We start from the raw sequence: 27,380 nt of genomic DNA on the forward strand, positions 1-27,380 counted from the left end.
GTGATTTTCTCTTTGGTTATTATGCTATCTCTAAAATCTTGGACTGCTTTTTTTTTTTGAGGAAAACTCAATTTGTGTTCTTCTATACAATACATGGATATAAGCACAAAATTTCCTTAAAGAGCTTGGAAGCCTGAGGCAATGTCCTTGGGTATATAAAGTACATAGCAATAGCAAATGAAATCTGAGCTCCAGGAATGAAAATGGACCTCAAAAACATAACTTAATATTTCTTCCATTGCACACATACCAGTAGTATTCTATGCCTCATCTAGTCTCTTAATCCAACTGCCTTGCGGTTTGCACATTGGACAGCCTGACTCTCCACATATATTTCATCATATACAATGCCTTCCTTTCCAACTGAAATGTGATAAATTAACATGGGATTTACATATAGGGATTTCTATATGATGAGTGCATTGCCAGAAAACACACCCAGCTTTTGACAACAGCATCTGCACACATAAAACTTTGACTCCCAGGTGGAACTGGATGCCATCTGACTATAGTAACCTTGTGGTCCTTGGGGGTCCCCTGGGATCCACCAGAGGTGAGGTTTTTCATCTAATCTGAGGGCTGCATCAAGGGTATGGCTGACTGGAAGAGCTGAAAGTTCATGGTGAGGGCATTAAAGAACAAGTGAATGTGGCGTTCTCAGTCGCTCAGGATGCACAAGCATCTACTGTGCAGATGGGACGACAGCTAGGTTGACTGTGGAGCCTGGGGGCAGGAGCGGGGGCAGGTGGGCCTGTGTATAAGAAGAACATTGTTCTTCTTATTCATCAACTTAATGGATGGCCAAAGATCCTGGAGACCTTTACTGAATATTTGATTTCCCCAAAGTTTCCTAAACTGTGGTGAGGGCAAATGCTCATGAGAAACTAAAAGCGAGTTCACTATATTATTTATATATTATCATCTTCCCTCTGAGGATAACATAGAAGTGTAAATATGAAAGCAGACAAATGCCTATAAAGTGACTCGAGCTAGAGAGTGACTTTTGCCTTTAAACAATTGTCAGGCCTGAAAAGCAAATCTTGCAAGCAAAATCTAACTTTGGCCCACTGATACACAGTGATCCTGAGTTCCTCCTCGATTCACAAAGTCTATTTTTCTGAGGAATACCCTTCATTAATATTCATTTTGTGTCATAATTATTACAAAGGGTGACCAGTGCAGCTTTATCCTCATTTCAAGCAGTGACTCTACCTTGGTCCTACTGTCTGTCCTCTCGCTTCACTTATCAGAACTCCTGCATGGCCAGTGGAAGCTGGATATGTTTTCATTCAGTGCATAGATCCTTGGGGAGAACTCTTCAAATTCTCCCAGAACTTGTTCATCACACTCCACTGCCCCGGCACTGTCCACGGGGATGCAGTTAAATGCTTTCAGCTGGTTGCCTGAGGTGAAGCCTGTGGCTTTCATACCGATGAACTCTTCCCCTTGCTCCATGGCACAGCAGAGCTCGGCTTCAGACCCAGGGTGGAAATCCCCTCCCACCCCCGTCTCCGGAAGCAGGGTGCTGGAGGAGCCGGCCTGCTCGCTGGGCAGGAGGGTGCCACTGACTGGCTGGAGACCCCGAGAGGGCTTGTCCCTGTTCCTGGCTAGTGTTCACACTCACTTGGCCTCCATGTAATCTGTCTCCCAGATCTACCCCTTTTTTCTTGTTTTCTTTGGAGATGTCTAAGGAGGAAGACAGAGACATTGTCTTTCAGATTCTCCCATGGAGGGGATGGTGGTCACAGGCTGGGCAAATACCGAGTTCTAACTGGGGGGAGGGGTTTTGTACTCGCTTCTCTCATTCCCTGAGCTAGCCCGTTTCCGGTGTCCTTTGTCCGGTGAAGGGATCCCCCAGAAAAGCCTACATCTGCACCCCCAAATATGGAGCTTTGTATCTTTGGAACAGGGGTTGCACTGGAGGTGTGATGTCTGTCGCACCTGACCACTAGTCCGTGCTCCATGAAGTTTTTCAGGTTGGGGAGGGTTTGCCTCAAGTCTGGAGTCCCTAGTCCATGTTGATATCTTAGCTGTGCTATATTTTTGTTCAGAAGATAGACACTGTAATCAAACAGCCACTTCTCCCCTCCTTTTGGGTGTAATGGAAACTCTCTCTCCTTTTCAACTTGTCATTAATATTATCTTTGACTGTTGATAGATCCCTTAAAGTTATAGGATATCTGAGGGGCACTTGTAGGAAAAAGGAAATCATGGATACCAAATGTGCAGTGTAAACAAGGGCAACAGCAATGCTTCCAGCATCTTTTGCTTGGAAGTCCTCAGAATTGGGCACTGTGAGGATGCATGTGGTCTGTCAGTCCATTTTGTACTTCTAAATAACATTTGATGTTTCAGGTTTAGGCCACACTTTTTGGAAAGGTGGCTATCTCATGTTAAGGCCTAAGATGAATATTCCTAAAAAGCAGTTTCTAACTGGTGCCAGACCTGTGAGATAGATTAAGTATAGCCTAGTTAACATGGTTGGATTACTCCCAATCCAACAAGGGCAGAAAAGCAAGGGAGCTTAAAAGAAAGGAGAGATCAGGCTAGTAACGATGTTAGGAAGGAGTGGGGTTATGAGAAACATAAACAGAGGTAGAGAGAAGGTCAAAGGCTTTGAGAGGAGAAGAAGGTTGACGTTTAAAGAGGCCTCAAAATATTGGAATCTGTTTAATGTATTTCCTTTCTTGTCTTCTTTGTACCAACTGAGGTAGGCTGCCCATGGTGCGATGGCTATTCTAATGCCCTTTCTTCTAAGGTGCCACACTCACAAGTCTGACACACCCAAGAAACTATAGGGCCACTAAATTTGAGATGGTACTCAATGAACACATGCTACTTTGAGAAGAAATTGACAGAGTAAAGGTCTTTCTGGCAGACCGCATTTCTAGAGCAAATCTGACCAGCAGTTTGGGTAAAATAGGAGTTTTCCCGGGTAAAAGAAGTCTGAGGTAGAAAGAGGGACATGACCTACCTCAGGAAAAATGCCTAAGTTTCTGCTCGTCCAAAGATCTCCAGAAAGCAAAAGAAGAATACTGACCTCAGTCTGACAAAAGTTTGACCTTCAAGAGATCCACAGCCCTGCAACTCCAAACTATGAAAAAACAAATAAACAAACAAACAAAAACAAAATGAGAACAGGAGGAGGACTTACCTCCACACCAAAGAAAATTAGGGTTCTTTGATCGGTTCTGTTTTTGACCCCATCAGGCAGTGTTGGAAATTTTTCTACCCTCTCCCCAAGCAATGGCACCACATTATTTTTTTTTAAGATTTATGTGACTCCAATAGAGGGTAAATCTTCATTGAATTGAGGCGTATCAGAGAACAATGGCAAACCAGGTGGCTTCACAGCTGAAGCAGGCTCAGGGTTTCTGTAAGAGGAAGAATCGGAGGAACTGTCCTATATTTTAACTTTAGCAGCAGTTTCACCTTTAACCAAGACGAGTGCATGAGGCTCTTTCCTGTTATCCTGCCCCTTGAAGGAGTCCCGATAACCAACAGAACACTATTGCTGAGAACTGTTTCTGCAAGCCTTGTGGTAGTTTTAGATACTCATGGGGTATGAGTATAAGAAAGGAGAAAGTAGATGGGGAAGAGTACAACATACAGGAAAAACAGGAGACTCTCTATATTGTTTGTTAAAAAATTTTGCATCTTTATCCTCAAGGAGTCTGAGACCTCTCAGGCCAAGATTGTTGCACAAGTCCATTCCAGTTACCATTGCCCAAGCAAGGGAGTTCCAGGAGTCTGGCAAGAGTATCACCTGGGTTCCAAAGGTAATCCTCCAAGCCTCTACTGAGGAATAGCAGCCTTAACTCCCCTGCTACTCCAGGTCAATGACTCCATCCATAATGGTGACTCCTGCTCTCACAAGCTAGTCTTTGGACATATGATGACTGAGGGGCCTTGATGGCCACTGTACCTTGCAGTTCCATGGCATTCATGCTGTATCCCTGACAAAAGTGCATTCTCTGTAGACCAAGACCTACCTACAGCCCTGGAGAATACACAGTTGCTGGGAGGACAAGCAGAAAAACCACCAGTGGATCATTAAGAGTCATGGTAAGTAGGGCCACCCAACTTCTACTCCTTGCTTCCCGGTCCCATATATTCCTCATGATGGATATACAGTACCATGTAGCAGTCTTTGATTGAACATACACACTGTACCCTGAAGGATGGCACTCTATCCTTCCAGGATATTGTTTCTGAGCTGATGTTTCGGCCGTGCCTTCAGTAGCTCATTGCAGTGCAGTGTGTGGGTGGTTGCCAGTGAATATTTGATGTGGTGCAAACAATGGATTCCATTGGGATGGGCCCATTCCTTTACCTCATTCACTGAAGGCTGAGGTCTCTGTTCACATCCTAAGCCACGTGGGATTCCATGGTTAAAGATCACACATTTCATAAGCAAGCCCCCAATACTGATGCTGGCTGTGGCTCTGCAGGCACAAAAGGCTACTTATCACATCTAGAATTGCTATCTATTCTTGCGAGGACCAAATGCTGGCCCTTCCAGATTGGAAGGGGCCCACGGTAGTTGACTTCCCACCAATTAACTGCTAGGTCTTCTTGAGAAATAATGACTTCTCAGGACTTCAGCAATGATCTTTGTTGTTGGCAAGTTGGACATTTAGAGACGGTAGTACCTGGACTGACTTTCTTGGCAAGTGGGAGTCTATGCTATTGAGCTCAGTGTAGCCACTACCTCTGCCACCATGGCCACTCTGTTCATGTGCCCATTGTGCCAGTTCCATGGTGGGTCAACGGTGAAGATTGTCTAATGTTGATTGGCCGAGTCATTTTCTCTGCCTGGTTGTTCAAGACCTTTTCCAGGATGGATGCTTCTTGATAGGCATGAACCTGTGTTACAAAAATCCAATCAAAAATGGGCAGAAGACCAACATGGACATTTCTCCATAGAAGACATGCAGATGGCCAACAGGCACATGAAAAGATGCTCAACATCACTAATTATTAGAGAAATGCAAGTCAAAACCACAGTGAGGTATCACCTCACAAATGTCAGAATAGCTATATCAAAAATCTGCACATTATAAATGCTGGAGAAGATGTGGGAGAAACAGAACTCTCGTACACTATTAATGGGAATGTAAATTGGTGCAGTCACCCTGGAAAGCAGTATGGATGTTCCTTAAAGATCTAAAAATAGGGCTTCCCTGGTGGCGCAGTTGTTGAGAGTCCGCCTGCCGATGCAGGGGACACGGGTTTGTGCCCCAGTCTGGGAATATCCCACATGCCGCAGAGCAGCTGGGCCCATGAGCCATGGCCTCTGAGCCTGCGCATCCGGAGCCTGTTGCTCCACAACGGGAGAGGCCACAACAGTGAGAGGCCTGCGTACTGGAAAAAAAAAAAAAAAATAGAACTACCATAAGATTCAGCAATTCCACTCCTGGGTATATACCCGCAAAAACCAAAAACACTAAGTCAAAAATATACACTCAACCCGATGTTCATAGCAGCACTATTTACAATAGCCAAGACATGGAAACAACCCATGTGCCCATCTACAGATAATTGGTTTAAGAAGATGTAATATATATATATATATATATACACACACACACACACACACACACGTGCACACACTGGAATCGTAGTCAGCCATAAAAAATGAAATACTGCCATTTGCAACAACATGGATGGAACTAAAGAATATCACACTAAGTACATCAGACAGAGAAAGACAAATGTTATATGATATCACTTATACGTGGAGTCTAAAAAATAATACAAATGAATCTATATACAAAACAGAAACAGACTCACAGACATAGAAAACAAATGTACGGTTACCAAAGGGGGAAGGGTGGGAATAGGGGGATAAATTAGGAGTTTGGGATTAAGAGATACAAACTGCTGTACACAAAATAGATAAACAAAAAGGATTTATTGTATAGCACAGGGAAATCTATTCAATATCTTCTAAAAACCTATAATGGAAAATAATCTGCACTGTATAGCGATAGAGAGATACAGTTATAGGGAGATATATATCTGAATCATTTTGCTATACAAATGAAACTAATACAATATTGTAAATCAACTATACTTAAAAAAGAAAATCTTCACACTTCCTGACTAAAGCTATATGAGCAGCCACAGAGCTCTATCGCAGAACACCTTTTCTCTGATGCTCTAGTCCTTTTTATTCCAGGCCCTGACCAGCTCATCAGGCTCTTCGCCACCTGAAGTAGTCTAATTAGAAACCTTCCACGTAGGGTAGACGATCAAGGTACTAGGCATAAAACTGCCCAATAATATGATTTTTTATTTCTCTCTTTTTAGAGTCATCCTTGAAGAGGAATGTTATGCAGTCATCTTCCATGTTTGGTTTGAACCCACGTACCAAGCCTACCCATCCATACACCAAAGTCAGGCATTTTATTCCTCATTTAGCTGACTGAACAAAACCCCCATGTGGGCATATATGGAAGGTGAGTGAAGTGACTGGTGAAACCATGGTGAGTGATATGATGACTTCAAATACCTGCTCATACAACGTACACATGTCTTCTCCTCTTGTATGAGCTTGGTATTGGATGTTCTATTTTGAGTTTTCTGTGAATTGCTGCCAGATCCATCTGATTTTATGGATTGCCAGGCCCAGAGAAACCTAGCTGATACACAATGATTCAGGACACGTGCTCATATGGGGCCACATGGACTAAAAGCTCACTTTGCTCAGGTTCCCCTAACTCACTGAGAGCTGTTTCTCCATAGTCTCCATGACATAGATGGCATGGCCTTGTTTCAAAACCCTATGGCCTACGTTGTGATTCTCCTTTGGGGACTGCCACAGATTCCACACCACATCTTTACCCCTACCACCAGTTTCCCACAGGGTCAAAGACATCAGCCGTGCCAGACTTTATGGCCCAAATTATGGCTTCTGCTTACACAGGCTAGCAAGAAAGCAAGGCCCTTTCTTGCCTTGTGTTCCCACTTCATTATCATCCAACTCGTATTCATAGGTGTGAAATGTTTGCTTCAATAACCCAAAGCGACATATATATCAGCCATCACATTCCTTGTGGTAGGGAAGGCACCATGAAGCAATTTCCCTTAAACTCGGGGTATGCCTGAACATGACCTACACCACTGTAACCCTAAATACTCCAGTAATGTGAACTGTCCCTGAATCTTTGTAAGGTTTATCTCTTAAGCTTGGAGTGTGTATCTCCTTATAAGACCTCTAATGAACTAACCAACTCATGTTCGCCTGGTCCCATCAGCATGATGCTCTTGATATAATGAATCAGTACGATGTCTTCTGCAGGTTCTGAGACTCTAGATCTGTTCAGATAATATTATGCCAGATGCAAGAAGGTGAACATGGCCCTGGAGGCAAGTACACAAATATGATTATCCATGCCACATGAATGCTACCTTTTTTTTAATACTCTTTTCTGTTCAAAATAGAAATTAACAAGTTTACCAAATCAATGGCTGCATGCCAGGCACCTGAGGTCATTTAAATATCCTCTAGGAATGATAGTATTTCTGATCCAGCAGCCACAATGAGACATTCTCTTTGGGAGAGTTGGTTGTCTACAATCACTCATTAGGATTGATTAGGTTTCTGTTAGGGCCAGACTGGTGATTTCAATGGAGATATGATATGTACAACCACTGCTGCCTCTTTTTGTCTTTAATGGTGACCCTTGTGTCCATCTTCCCACCGTGAACACAATATTGACTTCGATTCACTATCTTGGCCAGGACCAGAAGGATGTTTAAGAGGCTTCCACCCGCACAGTGACAATGATAGCTCTTATTCCACATGCCAAGGACCTTAGAAGGACATTATCCCCACTGCCTAAGATACCAATCCCAATTATATACCTGGGGACTTAGAGGCAATGACCACTGGGTTGGACTGCAGACCACTGAACACATTGTAAAATGTATGCCAGCTAGGACTCCACTTATTTCCTGATGTCATAAGCTCCCACTATTTCAGGGTCCATGAAAATGCTTTGGAGTCTGAGCAGCAATATCAGTGAAGACACTGTGTCCAATAATCTTCTCAATTCTAGTTGTTTCTCTATCCCTACCATATTGTCTCCCAAGGAAATGGTTGTAGGTTTCTTGGGGAAAGGACTGGGAGAATCACTACATAATCTATTTGTCATGATGTTGATATGTCCTTCCTCCTAGGAGCACAGCGATCTCTTTAGTTAACAGATTCTGTATTTGAAAATTAGCTTTGCCACATGAACTGAGCAGGCATCACTATTTTTTTTTTTTCTTGGTGCAACCATTCTCAGTCTCCTGCTCCTCCCACTTTGCCTTCCTCTGATTATAGATGTTAAGCAGCACTCTCTTTGGCTACTCATCTGTTTGTCTTAGAATGACATTGTCTGTTAGCACCTCAGAAGTCCTTAGGTGAAAGGTAAATCACTTCAGCAGCCCCTCCAATATTGGCAATTTTGATGCTAATTCTGGTCCTGTAGTTTCAGGCTCTTAAGTGCAGCCCCTGACCTCTGTTACTTGGGAGAACTCATTATCCTCAGAGCTCTTAACAAACACTGGTCTGTGACAATGTATCATCAGACTGTTCTACAGATGAGGGACTCAACTGAACTCCTTAAAGATGATGTTGCCCCTTGCACCAGTACATTTTAAATAATTTGTATTGATGTATGATTGACATATAACATTCTATTAGTTTTAGGTGTACATCACTAATCATTAGGGATATTCCACACTTGTCAGAATGGCTATCATCAAAAAGACAACAAATAACAAGTGTTGGCAAGATGTGGAGAAAAGGGAACCCTCACGTCCTGTTGGTGGGAGTGTAAATTGGTGCAGCCACTATGGAAAAGAGTATGGAGGTTCTTCAAAAAATGAAAAATAGGACTACCATACAATCCAGCAGTTCCCTTCCTGGTTACTTTTCCAAAGAAAATGAAAATACTAATTTGAAAAGATATATATACCCCAATATTCATTGCAGCATTATTTACAACAGCCAAGATATGGGAGCAACCTAAGGGTCCATCCATAGATGAATAGAAAAAGACGATGTGATATATATGTGTGTGTGTGTATATATATATATATATATATATATGTGTGTGTGTGTGTGTGTGTATATGTGTGTATTTATATATATATTGGTATTTATGTATAGGTATTTATATATATATATGTGGTATGTATTTTATATATATATACACACAATACAATATATCTATAAAGTAAAATATTACTCAGCCATAAAAAAGAATGAAATATTGTCATTTGTGGCAACATGAATGGGCTTAGGGGGTATTATGCTCAGTGAAATAAGTCAACCAGAGAAAGACAAATATTATATGATTTCACTTTTATGTGAAATCTAAAAATCAAGACAGGGCTTCCCTGTTGGCACAGTGGTTAAGAATCCGTCTGCCAATGCAGGGGACATGGATTCGAGCCTTGGTCTGGGAAGATCCAACATGTCGCAGAGCAACTAATACCGTGTGTCACAACTACTGAGCCTGCGCTCCAGAGCCCACAAGCCACAACTACTGAAGCCCACATGCCACAGCTACTAAAGCCTGCGTGTCTAGATCCTATGCTCTGCAACAAAGAAAAGCCATCACAATGAGAAGCCCACGCACTGCAATGAAGAGTAGCCCCTGCCCGCTGCAACTAGAGAAAGCCCGTGCACAGCAATGAAGACCCAATGCAGCCAAAAATAAAAATAAATACAATAAATAAATTTATTTAAAAAATAAAAATCAAGACAAATGAACAAACATAACAAAATAGAAACATAGTCATAGATACAGAGAACAGATGGTTGCCAGAGGGGAGGCAGGGGAGGAGAGATTGAGAGGTAGAAACTTCCAGTTACAGAATTAATGAGTCATGGGTGTGACATGTACTCTGTGGAGTATATAGTCAATAATCATGTAATGTCTTTGTATGGTGACAGAAGGTAAGTAGACTTACCATGGTGATCATTTTGAAATGTATAGAAATATGGAATCACTGTGCTATATACCAGGAACTAATATAGCGTTGTTGGTCAATTATACCTCAAAACAGACAAACAAAGAAACAAACTCACAGAACACGAGATCAGATTTGTGCTTACCGCAGGCAGGGTTGCGGGTAGGGATGAAGGTAGTCACAAAGTACAAACTTCCAGTTTTACAATAAGTAAATCCAGGATTGTAGTGTACCACAGGATAAATATAATTAACACTGCTGTGTCTTATATATGAAAGTCGTTAAGAGAGTAAATCCCGAGGTCTCATCACAAGGAAAATATAATTTTTTCTAATTGCTTAATATTGTATCTTTATGAGATGGATGTTTACTAAACTTATTGTGGTAATCATTTCATGATGTAAGTTACATCATTATGCTGTACACTTATACAGTGCTGTATGTCAATTACATCTCAATAAACTTGGAGGAAAACATTGTAATTAAAAAATATAAAATAAAAATTGTATAGATAAAACTTTAAAAAAATTAAAAATAAAGTGAAGGAGGCTCACCTGCTTATATTAAAGCATCAGCCTGAGGGGCAGGCATCTAATTTAACACATACATCCGGGAGCCTGCTGGAATACTCTCCAGCGACAGAGACTGGCGGGTGCTGTCTTTGCACTCTCCCTTTGCCATGCTCCAGAGCACCCGTTTCTCCTGGAAGGGACCTTTTCCATGCATCTGCTGCCCAGATCTTTGCCGCTGCTGCCAAAGGCGTGCATCTTAACTGCCTGGCTCTGGAGGCCAGGGGAGTTTGCGTTCCTGTCCCGTGGGACTGTAATAACTGATGTCACCTAGAAAGGAGTTCATACCCCTCTGTCTGGCACCCAGATATTTGTGGCTGCTGCCAGGAGACACCTCTACATTGCCTGGCTCTGGAGGACAGTGGGGCCTATGATCTTGGGTCCCACAGGATTGTAGCCAAGAGAGAAAGAGTTCTTAAACAGCTACCGCCCCCAGGACACAGCAAAAGGCAACAGACCCAAATGCTTGGTCTTTCTGTGAAGGAAGCCTATTAGCTAACCATCATGACTGCGATCTGAGGGGCAGGCCTCTAACTAAACATTCATCTAAGGGCTGACTCTAATCCTTTTCAGAGACCTTGGAGGGCGGGCACTGTCTTAAAGCTGTCCCTCTGCTACACTCCAGTGCACCAGTGTCTCCTGGAGGGGAGTTTTACTCCACCATACGGCTGGTGACTTAGTTTTTTATGTCTGGTGGCCTGGTTTTTGCAGCTGCCACCCATGGGACACCCCTTGTTCACCTGGCTCTGGGGGACAGTGAGGGGGTGGGGTGGCTTGTATTCCCATCTCTCCCCTGCTTAGAAATCCCCTAGAAGTTTCCAGCTGCCCGTAGGATTCAGTCCAAAATACTCATCACCACTTATAATGCACTGCATGATCTAATTCCTGCCTACTTTCTCCAAACTCATTTCACTCCACACTCCATGCTTTCTCTCTGATCCCTCTCCTCCCTGGCCTTTCAGTTACTCAAAAATACCAGATTCTTTACCTTAGGGTCTTCCTACAAACTTTAAAGTTTGTGTATTTCCTCCCCCACTGATTTTCGGGCTAAATTCTCAACTTAGTGTTATTTCCCCAGATGCCTTCTGTATTTTCAAGCTTGTTTGGTCCCGGGGGGCACCTTAGAGCTGGTTCCCTAGATGCATTCTCCGCACCGCCTCCTGGAGGCCACAATGCCCCTCAGAGACCTTCTCCCCATAGCCCAACCTGCACCTCTGCAGAAACCTCCAAGGATTAAACCTTTTACATCTAGATTCTCCACCCATCAGTCCATTCTAATACCAACTACTCATTTACTTTTGTTTTCAAATTTGTCTTATTTTCTCATTGTCACTCTAGACTCCAATCCTTCCTCTTGGGTTTCTAAATTTTCCCTGGGCATCCACTCTGGGGCTCCACAAAAAGTGATACTTTTTTGTTTGAGGGATACCCAACATATGTAGACAGTAAAGAACTTTGCGCCTAGGGAGGACATAAAGGACAAGGCATAAGAACTCAAATTCTTCCAGAAACCTGCAAACAACTGACAAAGGAAGTTGATATCAGGTCTGTGATCATACAGTGTTGGGGAAAAGGCTCTTGAAACCATGAAATGGTAAATTCCTTTAAGGAACCAGTAAAAGTACCTATATAATAGTTCCCAAGAAGATCTTAATAGAGGAAGAATAAAATTTTGCACTAGACTTTTGCAAGATATGGTTTGGCTCAATTAGCATGAATGCTTCTTCCTGTGTCACAGCCAACTGCCTAGTTCTTCTTAATGGTAAATTTGCAATTTCCATAGTACTTGTTATGTTCGACCTTTTTAAAAAAAAATAAATTTATTTATTTATTTTTGGCTGTGTTGGGTCTTCATTGCTGCGCATGGGCTTTCTCTAGTTGTGGTGAGCAGGGGCTACTCTTCGTTGTTTGTTGTGGTGCATGGGCTTCTCATTGTGGTGGCTTCTCTTGTTGCAGAGCACCGGCTCAGCACGTGGGCTTCAGTCGTTGTGGCACTCGGGCTCAGTAGCTGTAGGGCACATGTGGGATCTTCCCGGACCAGGGCTCGAACCCGTGTCCCCTGCATTGGCAGGTGGATTCTTAACCACTGCACCACCAGGGAAGTCCCGATTTTCGACTTTTAAATGATCCTTTATGTTTTATCACTAAAACATCAATTTCTCTAGCTGTTCAATTTATTTACTGTAATAGAAGATAACTTGAAATTCTCATGTAATCCCTTTTATTTTCTTTTACACGTTTTTATTTTCTGTCTCATCCCTAACATTAAATTTTTTCCCTTAATCTATTAATTGATTCTTTGTAATAACCAGCTTTTTGTTTTATTGATTTATTCTTCTGGTTTTGTTTGTTTTCCATTTCTTTTATTTTAGCTTTTCTTTTGACTAATTCTCTCTTTATACTTTCTCTTAGTTCATTTTTTTTGTAAGTCATTTATTTATTTTCTGTCATCTTAAATAATAGTATTTCATATGAAATTTTTTCCTTTTACTTGCCATATAACTTATAATTTCTATTTTGATACCCTTTTTGATTTGGGGGGTTATGCAAAGTAGTATTACTAATAGTGTTATAGATCTTAAAAGTTCTCAACACAAGGAAAAATATTGTACCTATATGAGGTGATGAATGTTAACCAAATTTATCATGGTAAACATTTCACAATATATATGTATATCTAGTTGTTATGTTGTTCACATTAATCTTATATAATGTTATGTGTCAATTTATCTCCATAAAATTGAAAAAAATTTAAATTTTAAAAATAGTGTTATATGATTTTGAAGTGGTACTTTAGGAAGCCAATTTACTTTCGAGGTGTCAAGTTTTATTTATTTATTTATTTATTTATTTATTTATTTATGGCTGTGTTGGGTCTTTGTTTCTGTGCGAGGGTTTTCTCTAGTTGTGGCAAGCGGGGGCTACTCTTCATCGCAGTGTGTGGGCCTCTCACTATCGCGGCCTCTCTTGTTGCCGAGCACAGGCTCCGGATGCGCAGGCTCAGTAGTTGTGGCTCACTGGCCTAATTGCTGCACGGCATGTGGGATCTTCCCAGACCAGGGCTCGAACCCGTATCCCCTGCATTGGCAGGCAGATTCTCAACCACTGTGCCACCAGGGAAGCCCTTAAATTCTACTTTTATTGGATGGGCATTGTGTTTTGGTGTATAGGAAACTTTATAGTACAATGATATTTGACTTTTTTCTTAAACCAGGGCAACTGATGTTACTCAAGCACTTAAAACACACATACAGTCAGGCCATTTTTTAATGGTTTCCTTTCCAAAAAATTTGTCTTCAGATTAAAGTACACTTTACTTGCCCTGAATTCAAAGATTTGTCTTTACATTTCTAAATATGTTTTCCTGCAAAGGTTTTTTAACATAAATTTCAATAGATAAGATCCTGTTTCACCATTGACTTATATCACAAAAGCACACATTCACCTGCCCAAAAAGGAAGCCCTAGTTAGCTTAACTGACAGTATTCAGAAAGCTTTCAGATGGGCTTTAGTCCCATGGCAATTGGAAAGTTAGAAGTTTCCTGATTTGCTCTACCTCATGAAACTTTTTTTTTTTGAATTTTTAAAAATTTATTTTATTTATTTATTTATTTATTTATTTATGGCTGCATTGGGTCTTTGTCGCTGCACGTGGGCTTTCTGTAGTCGCGGCGAGCAGGTGCTACTCTTTGTTGTGGTGCGCGGGCTTCTCATTGCAGTGGCTTCTCTTGTTGCAGAGCACGGGCTCTAGGTGCACAGACTTCAGTATTTGTGGCTCACGGGCTCTAGAGCACAGGCTCAGTAGTTGTGGCGCATGGACTTAGTTTCTCCGTGGCATGTGGGATCTTCCTGGACCAGGGCTCGAACCTGTGTCCCCTGCATTGGCAGGCGGATTCTTAACCACTGCACCACCAGGGAAGCCCGAAACTTAATTTTAACCAAGGTAGTAAGTGTACTTCAAGACAATTCATTTAACTTTGAATTCCTTTTGCTTTCACTAATCTGTACAGAAGAGATCTCTAGCACTTTTGTATAGAAGAGTTACCTTTGATTCTCTGCAAAGTGTTATGCAGCAGATTTTTGTTTGGTTTAGGAATCAGTAATGGGGGATTCTTCACTGTATAGCATGGTATGGGAAACTCTTGCCACCTTTCCAGTTGCCATTTCATTTGTTTTTCCAAAAAGTGTGAATTATGGTTTAGGACTATGAAAAAAGTCATGGAGGACAGAAATGTATTAGGCACAGTCCCATTCATCCCGTAGCCTATACTCTATAAAAAGTAATAAGATACGGTACTTCCCTAGTGGTCTAGGGGTTAAGACTCAGCACTCCCAATGCAGGGGGCCTGGGTTCAATCCTTGATAACGGAACTAGATCCTGCATGCTGCAACTAAGAGCCCTGCACGCCACAACGCATATCTCACATGCCACAACTAAGACCCAGCACAGATAAATAAATATTTAAATACTTAAAAAATAATAGGACAAAACATGAATTATTCTAAAACTAGATGTTAATGATCACTACCATAGGAGAAATATACAATAAAGGGCAAAACAGTGAATTTCCTAGTTGAATAATGTAAAGTACTAATTTTAAGTGGTTTGAAATTGGACTGAATTGGAAACTGAGTAGCCAACTCTCTAGTTCTAGCCATAGAAGTTAGATAGAATGGAGGGAAAGACTCCCTACCCCGTCCAGAAGGAGATCTTTGTGGAATGTTGACTTTGAGGTGTTAGAAAACCATTTAGGTTACTGAAAATGTACCGGAAGTCATCCACACTGTGATAAAATTTGAAGCCAAGGTGAAAGTTGAGTTTACCTAGCAAAAGAGGATACAGCAATAGTTCTCATAGTGTAGTCCCTGGACCACCACCACCACCAGCAGCATCTGGATGCTTGTTAGAAAACCCAGTTTTTCAGGTCCCATTCCAGATCTACTGAATCAGAAATCTTGGGGATGGAACACAGCAATCTGTGTTTTGATAAAGTCTCCAGGGGATCCTGTGCACACTACAGTTTGAGAGTCACTGGGACAAATAAAAAAAATGGAAGAGAGCTAAAGACCCCAGTTGAAGGTTTATAAGGCTGCAGAAGACAAAAGGAAGTCTCAAAGTTGGAGAGGATCCATGGGAGCCAAACATTCATGGAAGCCATGGGAGGAGAGAAGTTCAAGAAGGAGATAGTATTGTGAAATGTTATAGGAAGTTTAGTTCAAGTTGGGGCATTTGTACTAGTTCACAAATAGTACAGATGTGAACTGTTGTGCAAGCTTCTTAACCTTTCTGAGCCTCAATTTGTGCACCTGTAAAATGAGTCTGGAATCATGCTCTTCCAAAATTTTAAGATTTTTAGTGAATTAAATTATATACTAGATGTCAATTATGAAACCAGATGATTCATGAAGTAATCTTTCTGTACCATAGCCATTAAATTTGGCCATAGTTCTAAAACCTAACTTTGGTATTAAAGCTCTCAAGATTGGTGATTTTTTTTGTTTGTTTGTTTTGCGGTACGCGGGCCTCTCGCTGTTGTGGCCTCTCCCGTTGCGGAGCACAGGCTCCAGACGCGCAGGCTCAGCGGCCATGGCTCACGGGCCCAGCCGCTCCGCGGCATGTGGGATCTTCCCGGACCGGGGCACGAACACGCGTCCGCTGCATCGGCAGGCGGACTCTCAACCATTGCACCACCAGGGAAGCCCCTTGAATTGGTGATTTTGATAACAACACTGCCATATACTTGCATGAGTTAAGTGATGGTAGAGCAGATACTGGAGGATTATGTAACTTGGCTAGATATCAAGAACATACTAGTGCTGAGGGACTGGCATGGACGGTGGAGATGCCTTGTTTTCTGGATGTAAATTTTTATAAACTGCCACGTGGAAGCGTGACAGTTAAGATGGCTGGGTCAACTATTTTTCTGTTTATTAACACTAGAAACACACAGTTGAGATTTGAGTCATATTTATGGGAAAGCAACAGAAGCCATACTGATGAGCTATTTTGTGTTTTTTGTGAGAATTGTAAAAGTGACAACAAATATCACTTTGATTTAACAAATAGGTAAAGTGAGGTATACAGTAGTGATGCTTAAGGTGAGGATACGTGTTATTTGTTGTTGGGAAAACTAGTAAAATAATCTTGTTCAGCCTTCAGAGGCAGAAGCAGGCCTCTGAGCGACCTGTGACCTTGCCTGGACTGCACGCCTGCTTGCACACCTAACAATTACTGCTAGCAAGTCAAATGGTGCTTACAATAAGAAAGGGAGTGGGTCTTGCAATGTCTTGAGCCCTGAGGACCTGGCCAGTCCCCTGGAGTCTGGAAAATCTTGTGACTCACATGGTGAAATCAACAGCATTGTTAAAGTGAATCCCGAGCTGCAATTTTTTTTTTTTTTTTTTTTTTTGCGGTACGCGGGCCTCTCACTGTTGTGGCCTCTCCCGCTGCGGAGCACAGGCTCCGGACGCGCAGGCTCAGCGGCCATGGCTCACGGGCCTAGCCCCTCCGCGGCATGTGGGATCTTCCCGGACCGGGGCACGAACCCGTGTCCCCTGCATTGGCAGGCAGACTCTCAACCACTGCGCCACCAAGGAAGCCCCCGAGCTGCATTTTTGCACGCAAACTGATATCAGTTTGTGGCCTGGAATTACAAACGGAAGCCCCCAGAACTCTAATCTAAAGTCTCACCCGTGGGGTGGACGCACCACCCGGGACCCTTCCCTACTGGGGGTCCAGATTGCTGTTACTCAGAACCTCCCAGCTTCTGTTTGGATCTGGAAGTAGGTGTTGGCCCAATCCAGTGATGCATATGCCCTATTGTATTTCTCTAATATTCCTTTCCTTCTAATGATTGTATATTAAAATTAAGTTAAATCAGCTTTCATTAAAGAGTGGATTAAAGCTGTTTATTTGTGTCAAATGAGTGGTAATTTTGCCAGCGAATCCAACGAACCTTAAAACTGAAAGCAGGCTTTCGGCAAAACATTTCTTAAGTGCTTAAATGCCACACTGCCCCCAATTTTATCTCATGAAAACTTTCCAGCATACTTGTAATATCTACTATTTAGTTGCTCCTTCGAGATCATTTCAAGGTTCTTAATAAGGGCTTATTTGGATGATGGAATAAATGGAAGACTGAAGACCTATATTCACTTAAATTGAATATATGCTTTATCTGATAAGGGTAACAGATTATTAGCTATGGCATTACCTAGAATATATGTATATGGTTTAATCCATTATTAACTATTCGTTGAGTGCCAGCCTTTATTGGAGTCAGATCCATAAGGTGACATTTTATGTAGTGAAAAGGTAGGAAAAGGTCTGGACTTTTAGAACAGTTCCCTCGGCATTTAAGATATGAGGAAAAGTTGGAGAATTAATACACTTGACTAACCTGGATGCTGTATGAGTTCTGAAGTATCAAAAGAAGTGAATAAGGCGAGAGGCAATGCCATATACAAATTCTTGCACACTTCACAATACATTCTCTAATAAATCCTATGGCCCTATATGTTTCTGTCTCTGCACAGAGATAAGTTAAACAAACAAACATACAACAAAAAGTGTAAGCCAGACAATTCAAAATAAAATACAAAGGAATCACAGCACTGAAGGAGACTATTCATAAACCTTACCAACCCTGTTCACAAGACCATCTCTGCAATCCTAAATTCTCCTGTATTCTACAACTGCTCCAGACTCTTTCCCATGAATCTAAATAATTTTCTCCCAGCAACTATGTAGTGTGACTTAACCTCTCAGGCTAAGTCTTCCCACCTTTCTTACTGCTCCAGTCCCCAGGTTTGCAAGGTGTCTCTTTTTTGGAGAGATTGGGGTTGGGGAAGATTGGAGAAATAGGGGTAAGAGAAGGGATTAGCAGTCTTACTTTAATAAACCTTACCCTGATCACTTTAAAATCTTCCTGGTTCAGTTCAGGTGATGCTCTGGGGGAGGGTGTTGATACATCTGCTCAGCCCCAGAACCCAAAACAAAACCCCAAAGTTCAAATTCAAACCCTGAACTATTCTTTCCACTCTCCTTTTTTTCATCTTTCTTATATACTGTTTGGACTTACAATGACTTTGTACACCAAAACCGACAATACAGTGTGATAGAGCTCTGTGATATATTTGAGTCAAAGCCTAGTGGAGCTCTGAAGAGGAAATAATTTACATTGCCTGTGGAGTAAGGGAGGCTTCAAGAACCTGGTGTCCCTAAAGCTGCATCTGGAAGATGTGGAAGTTCATGCAATACTCACGGAGTTAATATCTCCTCCAGGATGGAGCATGGAGTGAATGAAGAACAGTGGTAGTAAAGGCAGGCCAAAGTCATATTACAAACGCCCTTCAATTACTTGCTAAGAAAATTGGAGTGACTATTGTAGGCAGAAAAAAAGAGGAGAATCTCATCATTATCTATGTCTCTTAGATAACTGTCAGCAGTGTGGGAGATAGACTTGAGTTCATAATTAAGGTTTTGTTTTTGTTTTTTAAGTTTTTTGGCCGCACCCATGGCATGTGGGATCTCAGTTCCCCCCACCAGGGATAGAACCAGCACCCTCTGCATTGGAAGTGCAGAGTCTTAACCACTGGTCTGCTGGGGAAGTCCCTATAATTAAGGTTTTTTTGTTTGTTTCTGTTGTTGTTTTGGGGTCTAGATATGAGTGTTAACTAGATCAGCCTAAAGGCAGGAAGGAGATCAGGAATTTCTTTTCTACAGACACTTAGGGGTGAATTTAATAGATGGAAAGATGATAAGGGATTAAACCAGGAATATTTCAGTGGCAATAAAGAGGCAGGGATAGATGGAAAGATTTCAGGGATAGCATGGGAAATGTGAGTCATGTCACCTGCACTCTATACTATTATGTAACCTCAAACACTTGACAGTTGAGGCTTCCTCTGACTCATCCTGGCAAATGGCACACATTGCAGGGAGGTCTGTTTCCCAAGCTACCTATGGTTCATTCGTGTGCCCAGTAGATTGCCAGTCTCTTTAAGGCAGGGATCATATCTCTTCTTCTCTGTGTCCCACAGAAATGTGTGCTGGATGGTTGATGAATGAGTGGAAACTAGACATTCATAAATGACTGAAGATTACACGCAACCTGGCAATAAAAGCACTAACATTAAAAATTCACGGATAGCAAGACACTACACCAATTAACGTTAAACCTAAACTTTCACAGCACTTTTTCCCCCCATCTTTTTTAAGCTGGTAAACTACCCATCCCACACGTAACTATAGAGGCTAAAGTACTGGCTTCAAAGTAACTTTTTTTAAACAGATTTTATTGAGCGGATTTTATGTGCCAGGGAGTGTTCTAAGAAGAGACCCACAACACAGGAGGTACAGGTTTCTATATCCTTTGACGGTTACTACACACACGACGTAAGTCCCTAAGTCCCGATTGCAAACCGGCTTGCCGGACCAAACCTCTGACGCTCGAATTTCCGGGGGGAAGCGTGAGTATGTTACTACGGATCGATTGCTTTTGCCTGGCGGAGACCTATCTGGAAGGGCCCTGCACTGGGAGGCAAAGGAAAGGAGGTTAGTAAAGGACGTACTCCTCGGGAGGGACCCAGAGCCACTGAGATTCGGAAGGCCACGCTGGCCTGTTTGGCTGGGCATCCAAGCGGGTCGGAGAGTTCAGTCATGTTCGCCCCCGCGGTGATGCGCGCCCTGCGCAAGAATAAGACTCTTCGCTACGGAGTTCCCATGTTGGTGAGCGCCGTGAGAAAAAGTGGGGGAGGGATTCCGGAAGCGGTGGGACCACAAGTCTGGCTGGAAGGAGAGTTCTGTGAAAGTGTAGCGCGTGCGACCGGGAGCCGCAGTCTGGGCTAGGAAGGGGCTGGCGTTTAGGCGGTCCTAGTCTCCTAGTCTCTCCCCGCGCTGGTAGTGGGATCTCGAGTCCCCCTTTTACCTCTTTGGTAGTTACCTGGATGTGCTTCTGGAGTGATGTGAGAACCAGATGTTAACCCAAGTCTGGGTGATTACTAACCTTCCATCCTACCCCGCTCCGCGCCCGCCCGCCCCCAGCTACAGCTTGACGACACTCTGCAGCATTGGAACTAGTTGTATTTACTTAATTTAACTGTATAATTTCGGGCATCTTCAGGTGTCAGCTTATTAGTTTGTGAACTGGCTTAATTCTTCCAGGGTTGTGATGAGTTAAATAAATCCTTGTGAATTGAATGAAGCACGTTGTAGCAGCCCTCAAAAGGTGGTCGCTGAATTATAGTTGATATTTTTAAAGCACGTTGAAAGTAGTTTTGGTGTCTGTTTCTTTGCATCTGTTCCTACGCGGAGTTCACAGTAGGTTGCGTTCGTCTTGAAATTTAGATTGTTGTTGGCTTAACACAACACCAGCCGGAGTGGGAATCCAGCGAGACCACTCCGTTTCTTTTCAGTTTGACCTTGGCAAGTTACTTTGCTTCAGCAAGCCTTGATGTCATAGTAAATGAAACAATTTAAATGAAAAGCATGTGGACAAAGTCCACTTTCTTTTAAATAGTTTATTACTTTGGTATGGATTTGGTACAGGTGAAGTTACTAGCTTTTGCATTTAAGCAGGACTAAAGGAAAGAAGTGACCTTAGAAAAGTAATGAGTTTTTTTACTCATCTTTGATGAATGCGGATTTCTTGCTCATCTTCGGAAACTCCTTTTTATCTATCTTTCTAAAAGTTTAAAGAAAGCTATAAGACAATGTAGCTGGTGGGGAATGTGTAAAAACTATCCTCCCTGTAGATTCCCCTGCCACAAAATAGAGATCCATTCAAAAATACTGTGATTGTAGTCACTACCTTGAGGTCACCTGCATGTCCCACTGGAAGACAGTTTGATTTTGTTTCTTATCTTTCAAAATCATCAAAGCTAAGCTCTTAAAACCAGTAGTATTAAAGTACCTTCTAAGGTTTCCCTCATTTGTTTTATTTCATGGAGTGGAGACTACCACAGTAGACTTCTTCCCAAGTGTATTTCTCTATACTGATCTGTGTGTCTATATTGGACCTGTACTATACTGGACCTAGGTCTGTGCTGTTTCAAAATATGGGTCCTAGACATATAACTACTTTTGTAGAGGAAAATGTTGAATTCAGTACTCTAAAACCCAACACTACTAGAAAGACCTCAAAAGATACATCGTCTTCATCATGTATCAGTCAAATATTCCGTAATTACTATAGTATACTACTATACTTCAAGTTGAAATTATTTCCTCTCTTAGATAAATGTTAATGCTTGCTTCATAAGAATCTTTATTCAGCAACATACAGAAGAGGACTTAGAGTACCAGGTATAGGCCAATAATACTGTCCTTCCCTGCTCTCCCAAACCACTTGAAAAAGAGAATATATTTGTTGTCTCCCAAACCACTTGAAAAAGAGAGTATATTTGTTGTTTCAGTTTCCACACTGTGCATTTAGTCGGCAGAATTTACCTTTCTAATCTGACCAGTGACTACTGGTTTCTACATTCTAAAAAATGAGCCCATTTAATGTTTTCTGTTCAGTTGTTTTTAGTTTATTCAGTGTTATGCAGCTATCACCACAGTCTAATTTTAGAACATTTTCATCACCCTAAGAGAAACACCATACTCACTAGTGGCCACTTCGTGTTGTCCTCTACCCTTCTCCCATCCTAGTTAACCACTAATCTACTTCTGTCTATAGATTTCATAGATAATATAACTTATGGTCTTTTGTGACTGACTTTGTTCACTTAGCATAATGTTTTCAGGGTTCATTCATGTAACGTATCAAAACTTCATTCCTTTTAATGGCTAATATTCCATCAGTTGGAATATTTATTTTTCATTGATGAACATTTAGGTTGTTTTCATTTCTTGGCTATTATGAATGATGCTGCTATGAACATTCATGTACGGATTTTTGTATGGATGTGTTTTCATTTCTGTTGAGTAAATACCTAGTAGTAGAAATGCTGGGTCATATGGTAACTCCATGTTTAACATTTTGAGGAACTGCCAAGCTATTTCCCAAAAACTACGTCATTTTACGTTCCCACCAGCAATATATGAGGCTTCTGATTTTTCCATTCTTGCCAACAGTTTTCATTGTCCACTTTTTTTTTTAAATTAAACCCTTACTAGTGGGTGTGAAGTGGTATCTCACTGTGGTTTTGATTTGCATTTCCCTAATGACTAATGATGCAGGACATTCGTTCATACAGTGGATTATTGTTTATCTGTATATCTTCTTTGGGGAAATGTCTATTCAAGTCCTTTGCCCATTTTTAAATGGGGCTGTTTTTGTTTTTATTGGGCAGAGGTTTTCTTAAACACCTGGAAGCAGTAAGTTTCCCAGTGTTTGTCAAGGGGCTCTGTGTGCTTGATTGGGTATGCCTTCAGTACCCAGGCAGGTTACACTTCGCCTTAAGCTGTTACTTCTTGCTTGCTCAGAGCCTCAAGGTTAGCCACAGGTGAGTGTTTAGGGCCTTCTCAGATCTCTCCTGAGCTTACGCGCTGCTCTGGGCACGTGGACAGTTCTGCTCATGTGCATGTCCTTCCAGAGTGTCAGGAATATGTTTGAGCTTTTCAGAGTCCGCTATGGACACCTTATGCCTCATATTTTCCTTTGAGTTTTTTGGTTAGACTATTCCTTGCCCTGTTATCTACCACCACAGGCAGTATGATGTTAAACAATGGCCTCTGAATTTTTTCAGCAAACACTTCCAGGGAGAAGTCTGTTTGCACTAGTTGAGCTCCAAGTCAGGAAAACTAAAGACAGCCTTGCGAGTGGGTCTTCCAGGGAACCACCAGACTGGTCAAATAATGAAAATTCTCAGGGAATAAGACTTCAAGGAGCTCCACCCCATTATGCTCCTTCCAGCGGTTACTGCTTTATATCATGATTTTAGACTGCTGGTTTTCATGTTTACCAAGGAGTGTGGGTCGAGTCGTGGGAACAGGTAGGCTAAAAATGCCACCAAGCTTTCTGCTTTAACCGAGATTCAGTCATTCTCCTTACATAAATGTTCCCAACATCACTGCAGGCCTTTTTTAATTTCCAAAGTTCTGAAAAAGTAGATTTGACAACTTTTGCCAGTGTTCTCATTGCTTTAATGGAGAGGGTTTTTGGAGATTCTTACTCTGTTTCACTGATGTCACCTTTTTTGTTGTTTTTTTTTTTTTTGTCTTTGCTGAAATTTTCTAATTTTTCACTTGTTTATTGCTCTTTGAGGCACTTTTATGATGGTTCCTTTAAAATCTTTGCTAATGTCACTTGATAGTCTTTCCTAATTCAAGTTGCTGTTTCCTGATTCTTGTAACAAGTGAATGTTTATTTTATCTTGGACATTCTGTATAGTATGTTAGGAAACTTTATATTCTCTTTAGGTCTTCTACTTTAGCAGCGGTCACCATGCTTGCATTAAGCTTGTGGATAGAAGTTAATGTAGGTAGAGTAGATCACTGTGCCCTGGGGGTACTCCAAGTTCAGAGAGTTGGGGTGTACAGGAGGGACCAATACAGGAGACTGAGAAGGGTTCTCAGTGAGGTAAAAGGAAAACCAGGTTTAAGGGAAGAGAAGGAAAATGTGATCAACGGTGTCCAATTTTGCTCATGAAATAAGATGAGAACAGAGAGCTAAACGTTGCATTTAGTAACATGATGTCAGTGATGGTTGGAATGGATCTGAGAGAAAGTGGAAAGAGCAGCAAGCACAGACAACTTGTTTGAGAAATTTTACTGCAGGTGAGAACAAAGAAACGGGCTAAGAACATGGGGAAGTAAGGTCTAGAGAAATCTGGTAATAAGATGGGAGAAATGATAGCATTTTTTATGATGAATCATGCAGTGTGGTGAGCAAGATTTTTGATGAATCACTGCCCTTCAGTATATAAGATGGTTGGGATCTAGTGCAGAAATGAAGATATTTAGCTAGGAGTGTAGATACCATGGTAATGAGTGGTCGGTAGTACAGTGCCATGTTGACACTAACTATGTAGCGTTAGTACAGACTTCATAGATTAAGTGCACAGTTCTCCATAAAACTCCCCTCATCAGACACCAGCTGAAAGCTGTGCGATATTAGGCCACCTGTGCTTCTGATCAACTGGTTACAAATTCAGTGGTTCCTGATAGCCCTGAGCGAAAACAGGTAGTTCCTGAGCGAAAACAGGTTCAGTAATTCAGTAGAATGACTCAGAACTCAGGAAAGCACTATAGTTAGGATTAGTGTTTTATCATAATGGTTATGAATTGGGAACAGCTGAAAGAACAGGCCCTTAGGGCAAGGTCTGGGGAGGGTCCCAAAGGCAGAGTTTCCTTGTTTTCTCCCTGTGGAATCAGGGTATGCCACCATCTCAGCACACTGATGTGTTCACCAACCAGGAAGCTCATCAAGAGGTTTTCATTGGGATTTTCATCATCTATGGTTGATTGGATCATTGGCTGTGTGACTGAACTCAATCTCCAGCCCCACTCTTTCCTCCTTGGAGGTCAGGAGATCAGGTTGCTATCACATGGCTCAAGGCCCCCACCCTCTAGTCACATGGTTGATCATTCCAGCATGGTCAACCTCTATGCTGTGATTATGTAGGGACCCACAATGAGTCACCTCATTGGTATAAACTCAGATGTGGTCCCAATAATAAAGATGCTCCTGTCACTCAGGAAATTCCAAGTGAGTAGCTCCCTCCCAAGAACCCAGGACCAAGACCAGACAAATTCTTTATTATGTAACACGTGGGTATTGCGATGGCAGTTGTGCAGAAAAGAGATGATGGGGGCCTAGACTAGAATATTAGAAGAAGATATAGTCCGAAATTGTCAGATTTAAGAAATATTTTGACAGAACTCAGTGATGGATTAGATGTGAGATAGGAATTAGAGGAGCTAAAGATGACTCCAGAGAAGCTGGCTTGAGTAATTGGATGAAAGTATTTGACTTAATTGGGATGTGGAAGATTGATTAGCAGCAGATTGGGGCAGAAAGAGTGTTGGGGTAAAAAATCAAGAATTTTTTCATGTTAATTTATATATACCTGTTAAACTTTCAAGTGGAGATGTCAGGTAGGAGGGCAGGTCTTCACTTCAGTGGGATGTTTCCCACTGAAAATGTACATGTGGAAGTTGTTAGGTTATAGAAGCTATTTAAATCCGTGGAACTGGATGGCATCACCTAGGGACTGTTTTGGTTGTGAATAGGTAAAAAAGGTGTGAAGACTGAGCCTTTTGAAATACTCCAACAATTTGAGATGGGAAGGTGAGGAAGAATGAATAAAGGGAGGCTGAGAGGAGTTAGGAAAATCACAGGTGTGTTTTTTTGGTCACCAACCAGGGTTCTTGGCCTTCCTTAATCAACAGATATTGATAAGAGGCCAGACAAGAAATTCAGGCAAGACTTTATTAGCAGGGGGGAGCGAAAACAGGTAACAGGTTCCCTCGCTCGCTTGAACCCCTAGGGTGGGGGCCAGCTGATTCCTTATATGGGGAGAGCGTAGGGATGTGTCCATGGGTGGGGCTAAAGGGGTGGCTTAGGTGGTCTGCCCACCCCTGTGTGGTGTTGAGTGTAGGGGGCATGTGCAGTACCCTGCTTTTACTCCTGACACCGTGTTTTTGCTCCCGGCTCTTCAGAAGTGGCAGTTGGGTTTTTGGTCTTTTTGTATCTTGTTGTGCATAATTTGTCCCAACTGTGCATGCTTGCAGTAATTTTTAGTCCCTAATACTTTCTTTGCATTTTGTTGCTGGAGGAGAAGTTTGTCCAGGTGCAAGCACTGCAGCAAAGGGTCCCAGGTCCCAGGTCCCAGCGTGTCCCATTTTCATTGAAACCAAGAGACAAAAAAGTTACTTTACTTATACAAAGAATGATTACATATTGACATTGGAAGTATTAGCTGGTTATATATAACAGATATTTTTCCTGGTTTCTTGTCTTTTGATTTGATGTCATTTTTGTTTTATTTATTTGCAGATAAGAGACTAAATTTTTATGTGGTCAGGTTTATTGGGTTTTTAAATTCATAGCCTCAAGGTTTTGTTGGTATTCCAACTTCAAAATTATAGAATTTTATATTTTACAGTGTTTTTATCTGTTTGTATTACTTTAATTGGTAATATTAAAATATTGATGGTAGGGATCAAACTTAATTTTTTTCCAAATTGCTAAACTTACAGCTTGAGGATGAGAGTGAAGCCCGTTAGATTATCGGAGGAGATGCTAAAGCAGCAATGGCCATTCATGGGCTCTTTTAAGGTGTACCACATACTGAGAAGGGAAACATACTTCATGAGATTGTTTTATCACTTGGTTAGAAAATGGAGAAAAATGCTCTCTAATTGGCCTATTTTGCAAAATCATAAAATTGAAAGAATTCTAGTCTTGAAGAAGCAAGGCCAGGATTTTATTCCTGGATTTACCCATTACAATCATGGGCAAGTCATTTAGTTCACTGTACTTTTATTTCCTCATCTATTAAGTGTATATTTTTTCCCCTAGCTCATAGGTCTTTTGTAAGAATCAACTAATATAATGCTTCTGATGGTGATATTTAAATAAGGTCAAGTACAGATGGGGGTAATGATTTTGGTATTTGCTCATGTGCTAAAATGTTTCCCAGTGATAGTGTGTACTATATCTACTCTGAGAAGATGAATGGTAACTCACCAGGGAAAATAATCTATAAGATTTTGTATAATCTGCCACGGTTGGTGTTCAGATAAGTAATGTATAGATAGACTGAATTCTGCCCTTCTATTTTGTTTAATCGTTTCCCTGTCTTGTTTCAGTTGCTGATTGTTGGAGGTTCTTTTGGTCTTCGTGAGTTTTCACAAATCCGTTATGATGCTGTAAAGATTAAAGTAAGAACTGT

At 41.6% G+C, this 27,380-nt stretch overlaps 1 protein-coding gene and 1 pseudogene across 3 annotated transcripts in view; one reads left to right on the forward strand and one right to left on the reverse strand.

Moving 5' to 3' along the window:
• Positions 1–1,239: 1,239 nt before the first annotated feature.
• LOC309819216 (UV radiation resistance-associated gene protein-like) lies at positions 1,240–20,201 on the reverse strand (annotated as a pseudogene). The gene is made up of 3 exons: positions 20,112–20,201; positions 19,884–20,073; positions 1,240–2,292 (listed from the first exon to the last, which is right to left on the reverse strand). The product of its transcript is annotated as a UV radiation resistance-associated gene protein-like (transcript).
• Positions 20,059–27,380, forward strand: part of LOC309818934 (cytochrome c oxidase assembly protein COX16 homolog, mitochondrial) — a 33,735-nt gene continuing 26,413 nt past the window's right edge. Inside the window, exons 1-2 of one of the 2 annotated variants that reach the window (XM_082648950.1) lie at positions 20,059–20,268; positions 27,298–27,369. In XM_082648950.1, coding sequence (XP_082505076.1) covers positions 20,200–20,268; positions 27,298–27,369 — 141 coding nt within the window. In that variant the 5' untranslated portion in view covers positions 20,059–20,199. The remainder of the gene's footprint in view (positions 20,269–27,297; positions 27,370–27,380) is intronic. The other variant, XM_082648951.1, reaches the window with a different exon arrangement.

Source organism: Grampus griseus, assembly GCF_964374135.1.
Source record: "Grampus griseus genome assembly, chromosome: 2".
Taxonomy (NCBI): domain Eukaryota; kingdom Metazoa; phylum Chordata; class Mammalia; order Artiodactyla; family Delphinidae; genus Grampus; species Grampus griseus.